The sequence below is a fragment of the Bos indicus x Bos taurus genome, chromosome X (genome assembly GCF_003369695.1).
Source record: "Bos indicus x Bos taurus breed Angus x Brahman F1 hybrid chromosome X, Bos_hybrid_MaternalHap_v2.0, whole genome shotgun sequence".
Classification (NCBI taxonomy): Eukaryota; Metazoa; Chordata; class Mammalia; order Artiodactyla; family Bovidae; genus Bos; species Bos indicus x Bos taurus.
Window position 1 is genome coordinate 81,122,519 of NC_040105.1, and position 12,794 is coordinate 81,135,312.

Below are 12,794 nucleotides of genomic sequence, written 5' to 3' on the forward strand. Positions count from 1 at the left end.
CTCATTTACTGTGACTCCTCTGACAGGTGACTCTTGATCAAGGGCTCACCACTGGTCTTGCTGAAATAGTCTTAGAACTCCACTTTTCCTATGCAACTTCCTTCTTTCTCTCCCTTTCTTCTCCAGAAGTTAGACATACATCAATCTGACAGCTTTCCCAATCTCCGCCAGCTCCCTCCCCACTCTCCTTCATGGACATCCCAACCACCAATCTAGGTGCACATCTCATCTAGGACCCATACAAACATACCGGTTACTTTAACTTAGCACATTCACTATTAAAGCTCTAGTTCTCTGTTTCACAGTGTCAGAAATTCCATTTTAATAATTCGGCAGAGGTATTAAGGTTTTGTTGACTGTTCCTATCAAATTCATAAAGGATTGATTAAATAAATAAGTAGAATAAAATAAATAAGAATCTCAAAATGAGAAAGAACTACCCAGCAGACCAGACAGATATGCAATGGAGCTGACAAAGTGTTCCCACCTCACTAAGACTAGCTACTCGAAAAGAAGACTAAGCACAGAAGCAGGATGGTATACCTGGCTAGCCAAAAGATGGAAACAACCCACATGTCTATCCATTCAGGAGTGGCAAACAAAACATGGAATATCCATACAATGGGACATTATCCATAAAAACGAATGAGGTGTCTGGAGAAGGGAATGGCTACCCACTCCAATATTCTTGCCTGGAGAATTCCATGGACAGAGGAGCCTGGAAGGCTACAGTCCATGGGATCACAAAGAGTTGGACACGACTGAGTAATATTTTCAGATACAATATGGATGCATCTCAAAAATATTACACTAAGTGAAAGGCACCAAACACAAAAGGCCACATGTACAATTCCACTTACATGAAATGTCCAGAATAGGTAAATCTACAGGAACTGAAAGCAGATTGGTAGTTTCCAGGGACAAGGAGGAGGAGGGGATGCGGAGGAGCTGCTTAATGGGTATACAGGGTTTCATTTTGGGGTGATGAAAATATTTTGGAACTAGATAAGGTTGGTAGTTTTATAACACTGTCAGTGTACCAAACTGCACTGAATGTTCCCTTTAAAATGGTTAATTTCAAGATAAATATCGTATACTAACACATATATACAGAATCTAGAAAGATGGTACTGATGAATTTGCAAGGCAGACATGGAGAAACATAGAAAACAGACTTATGGACACAGCAAGAGGGGAGGAGAGGGTGAGAGGTATGGAGAGTAACATGGAAACTTTCAATAACATATGTAAAATAGATAGCCAATGGGAATTTACTGTTATGTCTCAGAGAACTCAAACAGGGGCTCTGTATCAGCCTAGAGGGTTGGGATGGGGAGGGAGATGGGAGGCTCATGAGGGAGGGGACATATGTACACCTATGGCTGATTCATGCTGATGTTTGACAGAAAACAGAATTCTGTAAAACAATTATCCTTAAATTAAAAAATAAATAATTTTTTAATGGTTAATTCCATGTGAATTTCTTCTCAATAAAATAAGTAAGTTATAAGGAAAAAAATGTAGACATATCAACCAAAACAAAAACAGCAAAATTGAAAAAAAGATGTCTACAATTTCAAAAAACAGGGGGCAGATAGGCAAAATTAAGGAAGGAGCAGGCTGATGTTAAGAATCCTTATCACATTCATAGCAACCTGTCTGAACCTAATTAAGCCACACTTCTCTGCTCAGTAGTTATAGCTGCCAACTGGAAAGGTTCTTAACATGTAGCACAAAGACTGGAATTCTAGAACTGTCTGGTATTTCCCCTTTCTGCCCATTTCATCATAAATTGGGGTCATGAATTCAATGGCCATATTTATAAACCCAGATTTAGTTAGGTACATGCTCTGGTAAGCAGCAAAAGTACCAAGTATATTCCCAGGGACAATGGATTCTGCTCAAAAATCCAGGACATTTAGCTGTTAAAAACTACAGCTCTCTTGATGATGATTATACTCAAGGGATCAAAAGAATTCATTCTCAGAGACTTTACATGTAAATATAGTAAAAGAATAACTGAATTTCATTGTATTTGAAAAATACAGCTCATTTTTAATTCTACCGTGCTGAATAGCTGAACAGGCTGTGGCATCACTGATGCCTGTGCTCCCTGGGATTAGAGGACTCCCGGTCCCGGGAATGCCGGGACCTTTTGTGCCGGTGGGATTTATCTCGACTCCTACTTCTACTCCTGTGAGTACGCCCCTCAGAGCGCCTGTCATGCCGTCTGGAATGTATGTCTGAGCTTCGACCCCTGTCTCTCTCCCTGTGCCTGTCTTCTCTCTCTTCCCTCCTGCTTGATGACTTGTGTTCGTGCTTGGACTTCTCCTTTCTTGGCTCCTTCTCTCGGTCCTCCGTTCCACCATGGCAGGTCATCCTGACCTCAGGAGAACTGGGGTGGGACTTCCGCACCTCCCTGGACTCTGACTTCTGACCCTTCTCTGCCTTCTCTGAGTGCTTGCCACTGTGATTTTTGGAGCCAGGGTCATCCTTTTCCTTTATCATCTTGCTTCTGGGCAATGAAGAGGAGGCTGGCTGCTCTGCCTGTACCTCCTGGCCAGTCTTCTCTTTGTCTTTCTTTTTTTTCTTTTTTTCCTTTTTGTCTGGAGGAAAAGAGGGGCACAATCAATAAAAAAAAGAAGATGGAAAAGATGGAGGATATACAAAAGGAAAGCATGCTTGGCAGCAGCGTGAAACACTCAGTCTCTACTTCTAGAAAAGTGCCTCCAAGAATCCAAGCTGGATGTCTGTCACCCCTAATATATCAGGTTGCTGTATAAGGCAACTCCAGTTTTTAATTCTCTCTCTAAAGACCCTACCTCCAAACAGTCACATTGTTAGGTACCAGAGGGTTAGGACTTCAACATATGCATTTTGGTGGCCAGAATTTAGCCCACAGCCTTAGTCTTCTGCTGATACTTCTTTCCCAGTTAAAGTAAGGTTCCCCACACCTGCCCCTTCACACTTGAGAACTGACTACCAACTCTCAGTGAAGGCTAAGAAGAGCAAACATTAAGCCTACCCAGAATCTTCTCATAGGCCTTAACCATTTACCTTTTTTGTGTTTTTTGGTGGGTTTGTCATCTTCAGAGCCCTCAGATGAACTTGGTGGAGGAGTATGAGTCCCACAGCCCCTCTCCTGCAGCTCTCTGGTCACCTCATCCATTTCTTCTGAGTCCTCAGGAAGTCGATAGTTAGATACATGATCCACTCGGATAGTTCTTCCTTTGATCTAAGACAGACAGGCAATGCTTTAGCAGATAGCTAACTATTTGCTACCAAACACAGCCTTCTATTTAAATCCAGCTGCAGAAATCCATGGTTTGAACCATTCCCATTACCCTCTTGCTAATTGTTTCTCAGAAAATCTCAAAAGCAGACCTGCTCAACTGATGTGTCACAGCACACATCCCTACACATTCGCTCAACCCTGGGGGGCAGTCAGGTAGAGCCTGGGGCAGCTGGAGATCCTGGGAGCCTCATCAGTTTATCCCAGAGTTCTATATAAATATCTCCATGTTATTAGTGTGCCATGAAGTGAAAAGACCCTGCGAAGTACTGCCCCAAAGCATAAGCAGCATGGAAAACTGCAAGAGTTTAGATGCACAAACATGAATTACCTTCCACCTGTAACATTAATTTACAGTGAAACACACTATTAAAAAGCCTGGAAGCTAAAGGGAATTCCTAAAATTCAGCTCAATGCTACAGCTGCTTTCTCAACACAACTGGATGAGGCCAAAGCAGAACAATAGCTGGGAGGGGATAAGGAATCTAGAAAGGACTACTTTCTTTTCTCTTAAGCCCTCACTCCTTGCTCCACCCCGACCATACTGGAACCACTGACTCATGCTGATACTATCACTTCGAATCACAACTCTCCAGGTGGACAACAAAAAATTAAACCCTCACTTGAAAACATTCAGGCAGATACAGTCTTATTCTATAGGCAATTCCATCAGAAATGTGAAATGTCTGGCTTTTACTGTTCCATTCAAGAGCAAGTTTTTACTCTTACCCCTAAGCCTGAGTACTTTCACCTATGCCATTCCACCATAAAAGGTGGAATAAAGTCACCTTTTATGGTGACTTCCTTTCACTGCTGGTGCAATCAGTGACAAATTATCCAAGTCAAGAGTCACCCCTCCAACCTGTGACAATGCTCATTCAATGGCAGTGCTTTTCCTAAATGAGCACAGGGAGCATGTGGAGCATAAATAACCCTGACTTGCCCCATCCCCTTTTCATGTCTCACTCTCATGTTATCACTCACCGTCTCACTTACAAGGGTGGAGGAGAGAGAATAGAGGACAGAAAACTTCAGAATGAGTTACTTTCATAGAATTAGTCATCAGATTTTAACTAGAGAATTTTCAGGGCCCAGTACTGCTAAGTCAATGGAGACATGTGAGAGACATACATGGCTACGTCCTCAGCCATGAAAGCATGATAGAACCCCAAATTCCCTGATACAGGACAGGATTAAACAGCAGTGTTTGCTAGTCTCTTTGCTCTCCAATATAGCAGGAATGAGAGTGGAGTGTGAGGAAGAAAAGGTAAAAAACAGATGCCTGGTTGGGTGCAAGATGAAGGGGAGTGGGGGGTCATGGTACCTATGCTCCTGAGGATATAGCTTGCTAAGAGATGGGGAAAAGAAACACATGTTGACAGGGTCATGAGCCAACAGAACTATTTCCTGGGGTCATTTCCCAGTCAGTATGTCCCCACACCTCTGCAACCCAGCTGATCAGTACTGCCCTTGAGCCTGTAGTCATCAGCTGGGAAATGAAACTGAGACCCTACACAATGGAAACGTTCTGCTCAGTAAGCATACTCACCTTGATTCCATTAAAATTGTCAACAGCCAGAACTGTGCTCCTCTGGTCTTCATAGCAGAGGAAACAGAATCCTTTGGATTTCCCAGTCTTCTTGTCCCATACCAGATTAATGTTAACAATCTCTCCGTATCTATTTAATTTATAAAAGAGTAAGACACTATTGATTTAAAATGTAAAAACTTTCAGATTGGATGACAAAACAAAATTCAAATAATATAATCTGTACAGGAGACACACTGAGAACAAGATGACAAAGAAAGGTTAAAAATTAAAAGTTAGAAAAAGATATATCAAGAACACCTAATTTAAAAAATATTAAGATCAAAGATGAATTCAAGGCCAACCAAAAACAAACATTTAAATGTGACTAAGAGGGCTCTTTTCCACAGAAAAAGGTCCTAATACATAAGTCATGAAATTTTATACATAAATCAACACATCCAAAATTTTAATTAAAAATACAGACCAACTAAGAGTCAAAGTTATTAGAGATTTTAACACACCACTTTGAGTTCACAACACATAAAATTGAGAAAAATAAGTCAGAGGAATTAATATAAAATTATATAACTACAAACAAACATATACTTAATAATATAACAATTACATTGTTAAAAATATTAACATCAGACTAGTAGATATACAGATATATTTGATTGTACAAAAAGAGTTGCTTCTCAAGAATCCATGAAACAACATATTAATGGTAATGATAACCCTGTATGCGAAACAGCAAAAGAGACACAGATGTATACAATAGTCTTTTGGACTCTGTGGGGGTGGGGGGGGATGAGTTGGGAGAAAGGCATTGAAACATGTATAATATCATATAAGAAATGAAATCGCCAGTCCAGGTTTGATGCACGATACAGGATGCTTGGGGCTGGCGCACTAGGATGACCCAGAGGGATGGTATGGGGAGGGAGGTGGGAGGGGGTTCAGGATTGGGAACACGTGTACACCCGTGGCAGATTCATGTTGATGTATGGCAAAACCAATACGATATTATAAAGTAATTAGCCCCTAATTAAAATAAAGTAAAAAAAAAAAAAAACTGACTCTAGACTAGATCTCAAAGTAAACCTCAATCATCTCCAAAAACAGCACAGACCATGTTTTCCAATCATAATGTGAAACAGCTGGGAACAATAATTTCAAAACAAAAAATGCCCTAACTAGAACTTGAAACCTATTCTCCAGGCTAACTACTGGATGAAAGAGAAAGTGAAATAAAATAATCATGGTAGACTATTTAGAAAACAACAAAAATGGGAATATATACCAAAACTTAGTGTCTGTGTGTGTTAGTCACTCAGTCTTGTCCAACTCTTTGTGACCCCGTGCACTATAGTCCACCAGGCTCCTCTGTCCATGGAATTATCCAGGCAAGAATACTGGGGTGGGTTGCCATTTCCTTCTCCAGGGGATCTTCCTGAACCAGGGATCGAACTCAGGTCTCCTGCATTGCAGGCAGATGTTTTACCATCTGAGCTACTAGGGAACCCCACCAAAACTTACAGGATGTGGCTAAAACCACACTCAGGAAAATCTGTAACATTAAAGAATTTTATTGTTAAAAAGGAAAGGGGAATTCCCTGGCAGTCACAGTGGTCAGGACTTGGTACTTTCACTGCCAGGGTCCAGGTTCAAACCCTGGTCAGGGAACTAAGATCGCACAAGCCACTGGGGAGCTGGGGGGGAGAGTAAATCTAAGAAAGGTAGGTGGAAGTTAATAAAGACATAATTTAATGAAAAAGAAAACAGAAAAAAATTCTACCTTACTCACTATATAAAAATTAATTCCAGAAAAGTTAAAGCTTCATAGATTTAAAACTACAGTCAGAAAAATACAACAGTAACTGATGGAAATATTATAGCATGATCACATACATATATCTCAGCCCAAAATCTAGCATCTTACTTAAAAGAAAACACTAGAAATGATTCAACTATGGTATTTAGCTATTTAACACTATTTAATATTGTAGGTATTGGCCCATGCAATTAGACAGGAGAAAACAGATACAGAAAAAGAGTAAATACATGTGTATGTATAACTGACTCATTTTGCTGCACAGTAGAAACTAATACAACACTGTAAATCAACTATACTCTTAATTTTAAAAATTAAAAAATGAAAAAGTAAAGCTATCTCTGTATGAAGATTATATATGATGATATATATAGAAAACCCAAGAGAAGCAATGATAAACAATGATAAAAACAAACAATATAACAAATCTGTAGGATAACAGGATATAAAGACAACAAAAATAAACCACCCTCTTACAAACAATAATAATAAGATATAAGGAAAGAGGAGCCCCATTTGTAACAGCAACAACAAAAAGGTAAAATACTTAGAAATAAATTTAACAAGCAATGTACAAGGTCTATGCAAAGAAAACTCTTAAAAACTACTGAAAGACACAAACACAGTTTCAATAAAGATACTTCTTCTTCTTGCATAAGATGACTCAACATTATAAAAATATCAAAATCACCTCCCAAGTTAATACTTCTGTATAAGGGTGACACTCCAATTTGCCGGGGGAAAATATGGAGTTTTAAATAAATGCTGTTGGGACAACTAGATAGCCATTTGAAAAAATATGAAATTGGGTCCATATCTCACACTACACATCAGAATAAATCTAAATGGATCAGAGACTTCAATGCATAAAATTGAAACCATACAAGTATTAGAAGAGAACGTGGATGGGTGGGGAGCAATACTTTCTAATTATGACTCAAATCCAGAAGCAATAAAAGACTTATAAATTTGACCATTGCTGCTGCTGCTGCTGCTAAGTTGCTTCAGTCGTGTCCAACTCTGTGCGACCCCATAGACGGCAGCCCACCAGGCTCTGCCGTCCCTGGGATTCTCCAGACAAGAACACTGGAGTGGGTTGCCATTTCCTTCTCCAGTGCATGAAAGCAAAAAGTGAAAGTGAAATCGCTCAGTCGTGTCTGACTCTCAGTGACCCCATGGACTGCAGCCTACCAGGCTCCTCCATCCATGGGATTCTCCAGGCAAGAGTACTGGAGTGGGGTGCCATTGCCTTCTCCAGCAATGGAGGACAGACTATACAGGGACAGCATGAGGGAGTTTGGGGGATGATGGAATTGTCCTTCATCCTAATTGTGAGGGTGATTACACAAATCTATTCAAGTATTAAAAAAACCTCATAGGACTGTACATCCCCTAAAAAGTCAATGTTACCATAAGATCATTTAAACATATGAATAAATGAACGCATAAAAATTTAAAAATAATAATTTTGCAAAGAAAAAAAATCACAATAAACAAAGTCAAATGACAAACTATGAGAAAACGTCTGCAATTTACATCACAGATTAAGGCTAGAAAGCCATTTTTTTTTTCTTTTGCTATAAAGGACATTATCAGGACAACTGGAAGTCAAATAAAGTCTATAGATTAGATAACAGTGTAACAGTGTTGATTTCCTGAATTTGATCACTATCCTGAAGTTAAATGTCCCAGTATTTTGGGAAATACACACTGAAGAACTTAGGGGTAAATGTGCATCATGTCTGCAATTGACCCCCAAGTGGTTCAGAAAAAAAAAAATAATATGCATATAGGTGGAGAGAAATAATAAAGCAAATGTGATAAAATGCTAACATCTGGGGACTCTGAGTAAAAGGGATATAGGTATCCTTCATTCTATTTCATAACTTTCCTGTTTTAATCCAGAAATTATTTCAAGTATTTCAAAATAAAAAGTAAAAGAAAAAAGAATACAGGAGCTGGCTTGACAGCATAACTACAGACCAAACTGGGACAGTTTGAGCATCAAGAAGTAATAATAATGGCAATGTAGTATAACACATCAAATTAAAAAGATAAGTCCACAGCAATACAATACATGATAAAGTGTTAAAAGCAGTAAGTTAATACGCTTAATACATGAAGGGCTCTTGTAAAATCAGTAAGAAAATGACGAACACATTAACAGGGAAAAAATAGGCAAATGATCTTAATAGACAATTTACAAAGAAAAAGAATAAGGGCCTATAAATCTATGAAGAGATGTTCAACCTCCCTGATGATGAAATAAAGGCAAAGTAAAATAATAATGAGAAGTCATATGGCAATATTTTCTTAAAATAACCATTACTGATTAGGATTCAGGAAAATGAGCATTCCAGTCAGAGTGAAAACCAATACAACCTTTTCCGAGAGTAATTTGACAATGTTTACTTTTGAACTGTGGTATTGGAGAAGACTCTTGAGAGTCCCTTGAACTGCAAGGAGATCCAACCACTCCATTCTGAAGGAGATCAGCCGTGGGTGTTCTTTGGAAGGAATGATGCTAAAGCTGAAACTCCAGTAGTGTGGCCACCTCATGCGAAGAGTTGACTCATTGGAAAAGACTCTGATGCTGGGAGGGATTGGGGGCAGGAGAAGAAGGGGACGACAGAGGATGAGATGGCTGGATGGCATCACCGACTCGATGGACGTGAGTTTGAGTGAACTCCAGGAGTTGGTGATGGACAGGGAGGCCAGGCGTGCTGCAATTCATGGGGTCGCAAAGAGTCGGACACAACTGAGCGAATGAACTGAACTGAAAAATTAATTTCATGAAGGAAACCATCAGGGAGGCATACAAAGATGTATATATCACAATGTACACTGCAGTATAATTCATAACAGCAAAATATTGGAAATAATGCCCAACATTGAAAAGAAGACAATAAATACATAAAGATGTTAACATTTTTTCCTTAAAGAACATTATTTCATTCTTCGTACTTTTTTCTTTTTCCCAAATGTTCTACACAACTATACATTATTCTGATGATCAGAAAAAATATTTTTTTGAAAGCCACTGTTATCAGTGACACAGGCAATCTTCATGGAGAGCAATGTGTGGAGCCAAAACAGAGAACTGGAATAAACACACACACTAGTGATCATCACTCAATGAAAATAAGACAAAAACAGCTCCCAGGTGGAAGACTGAACAAGGCAGAGCTACCACAAAGGTGTGGAAGTTATAGGCTGTACCTACTGTGAACTTCCCAATACCCAAGAGTTGGAAAAAGCAGCCTCAGGCCCTGTCAGGGCCCTCTACCATGGCCTTTTTCTTGCCCAATTTCTTTTACATGGCTTTCTGTCCTATATATGGCCCAACCAATCAGCCAGGGACCTCTGCCCACTGGATGGTCCAACCATTCCCTGCCATGGCAATGCCTCTGCCAGGGTGTGCTAGCCACTGTCTGCTTGCCCAACCTCTTTTATCATGGTTCTCTGCCTGAGGACTCCACAGTCCAGGGGTCATGGCTCTCTGCTGCTCTGAGCTGCCAAGGCCTTCTGGCACCTATGGACTAACTACTCTGTGTAGCTTTGCGGTTGTACCCAAACCCTCTCCTACCAGCTGCCACTACTAATGTGAGCTGCCAAGACTCTCTCCCACCTAGTGCTGCTGCTATCATCCCGTAGCAGAATGAAGAATATAAGATTCTCCTATTCATTCTTATCCCTCATCAGCCTGTGATTCTCAGTCTCCAGTTAAAGAGACTGGCTCTGCTCACTAACCTTACACTCAACTAGAAACAACAACGAAAAAAACTACTGCCTAAAACTTTTGCTTTTTTCCCAGTTTCTCTGTGCTTTGCCCTAATCCTACAGTGCCACACAGGTGTGGGCCCAGAATGGCCCCATGATCATGAGTTACCCCTAGATTATAGGAGCCCGAGGAAATGGGCCAACAGAGTACCTTCCTAGGAGTTCCAGTCTGTTCCAGTGTAGGCTTCAGTGAAAAGACAATAAAAATAGACCAGAATCTCCAAGACAGGCTCCTATATCAACCAACTTCTTGGATTTGGCACATTGGAGAGTTCCAGAACCATGTCCTGGGACTGATCTAGACCAGAACAGAAGCTTCAGGCCTCCCCATGCAGGGAGGCCAGTCAGTCTAGAGTTAAAATAAATGGGCTTTTGTGATGCCATAAAATACATTATGGAAGCAAACTACTCTGATGACCTAGAAGCTAAGAAATAAAAAAGTGACTTACTGAAAAGAAGAAAAAAAAGGTGACTTACTGTGAGAACACACAAATGATGTCCCCTTCAGTCAGTTCATAAGGAAGTCCCCCTTGAAAAGAAAAACACATTTCAGTTCAGCAAACACTTAACAAGTGTCTACTATGTACGATGCATGCACTAGGCCAGGCACTGGGATGCAAATCAGAATAAGCAACAGGGCCTTCCCTCAAAGAACCTAGTCTAATGCAATGACAGAAGCACGTAGAAAATGCAGCAGTAATACAGAAAAAGGAGTGATTAACTTTGAGTGGAAAAGCTGGGGTCACCCCTAACCAAACTAACCCCCCTCACACCCAAAATCTTCTGGACAAAGCAGATAGTTTCCAGCACAAAACTTGGCTTCCAAAAACATATCTTGAACTCATGTGCTCTCTATCTGCAAACTCACAGCTAAGGTCCAAAATCAGTTTAAATATGCAAATATTAACCCCACCTCACAAAGACTAAGGATTATAAAGTCAATTGTTAAACATTTCATAGGAAATAAATTTCCCTGCAAATGTTTCCTTCCTCATGAACGGAATGGGGATATTACAGTTCTAACTTCACAGAATTGTTATAATAGTTAAATAAATGAAAATAAAATGCTTAACACAATGTCTGGTGCCATAACCTCTTTGAATAAATTGTCAAATTACCGCATATGACACAAAGTGAATATAGAGATTGTGATACGGCCGAGGATAGAAGGCAGGAGATAATTAGATGAGGAAAATAAACTCTGAGGGAAAGAGAATGAGGCGAGAAGGGAGTTGGCAGTAATATGAGATAGGGGCTAAGACCATGAGTTCTCGAGTGCCATAGTTCTGGGTGTTCCAATTCCTAAGCTATGTGACCTTAAGTCATTAACTTCTCTGCACCTGTTTCTTTAGTTGTATAAATGGGGAGATACAGGGGGATGATAATAACGGTCTCCGAGAAACCAAGTGGCACGATTCTCAGCACAGTGAACGGCCGGCAGTACCTATTATGAGCACTGACTTGGCAGAGAGAGCAAACTAGAAATGGGGAGAAAACAGACAAGGAAAACGTATTTACAGAGAGACAGCGGAAGGGAATAAATGTGGGTGGTGAATGTCGGGAGGAATGAAAGGCGGGAACGCTGAAATGTTAGGAAGCAGGGCAAGAGAGAAGGAGGAGCCCTACGAGAGCCTACGTGGGCCTCACCCAGGAAGATCCAAGCGCTGTCCTTGTACTCGTTGTGCCAAGACACCTTCTCCGGCACCCCCAGTTGGACTTCACGCTCATTCAGCTCATTAATCAGCTTCACTTTAGTTAAAGGGCTAAACCGGAAGGAAAAGCGGACATGTAAGCGCGCCCCGGCCTGAGGTAAAACAGAACAAAACCGAAAGACTAATTTTCTAGACTCCCCGCCTCTCCCGCCCGTCAGCCCCGCAGATGCTCTACCACCTCAGCCCCGGTGGGCTGCCCCCGGGCACGAGTTCCCCCGACCCCTCCTCGAAGGAAAATTGAGGCCTTACTTCATCTCCGCCGGTTCGGGCTCAGAACCTAGGAAGCAACTTCCCGGAGAAGCCGCCAAGATGCATGCGCGGTCCCGGCGCCTCGCGCCCATTGGTTGCCGCGGAGCTTGTGCCGCCCCGGAAGAGCGCTGGCGCGCCGGGGGCGTAGCGCCTGAGCACTAGAGCTAGAAGCGGCTTTCCTTGTTCGGCTGAACTCGCTCTTTAATCAGAGAGTTTTTCTCTGGTCCGTTCGTACGTTCCTTCGAAAAATTGGGGAAGGGTGCGAGCCTGGTCTGTTCCAGGACTCCTAGCTCCTGGACGACACCTGGCATTGATTAGGTTAACTACAAATGTTTGCTGAATTAAGACTGAAAAAGTGCCTGATTCGGCGACTTAAGTCGCAGCCTTCGTCCCAGTCAA

At 41.2% G+C, this 12,794-nt stretch overlaps 1 protein-coding gene across 1 annotated transcript; it reads right to left on the bottom strand.

Moving 5' to 3' along the window:
- Nucleotides 1–1,439: 1,439 nt before the first annotated feature.
- LOC113887150 (RNA-binding motif protein, X-linked 2-like) lies at nt 1,440–12,477 on the bottom strand. The gene is made up of 6 exons (XM_027534059.1): nt 12,396–12,477; nt 12,082–12,197; nt 10,912–10,963; nt 4,842–4,971; nt 3,058–3,235; nt 1,440–2,606 (listed from the first exon to the last, which is right to left on the bottom strand). The coding sequence occupies exons 1-6, from the start codon at nt 12,398–12,400 to the stop codon at nt 2,095–2,097; spliced, it is 993 nt and encodes a 330-aa protein (XP_027389860.1). The 5' UTR covers nt 12,401–12,477; the 3' UTR covers nt 1,440–2,094.
- Between the last annotated feature and the right edge of the window lie 317 nt (nt 12,478–12,794).

Coding starts and splice junctions, on each gene's coding strand:
- LOC113887150 (XM_027534059.1), bottom strand. Junction 10,964..12,081: donor CAGCGCTTGGATCTTCCTGG/GTGAGGCCCACG, acceptor TTTCTTTTCAAG/GGGGACTTCCTTATGAACTG. Junction 3,236..4,841: donor ACAATTTTAATGGAATCAAG/GTGAGTATGCTT, acceptor TGTCTGTCTTAG/ATCAAAGGAAGAACTATCCG.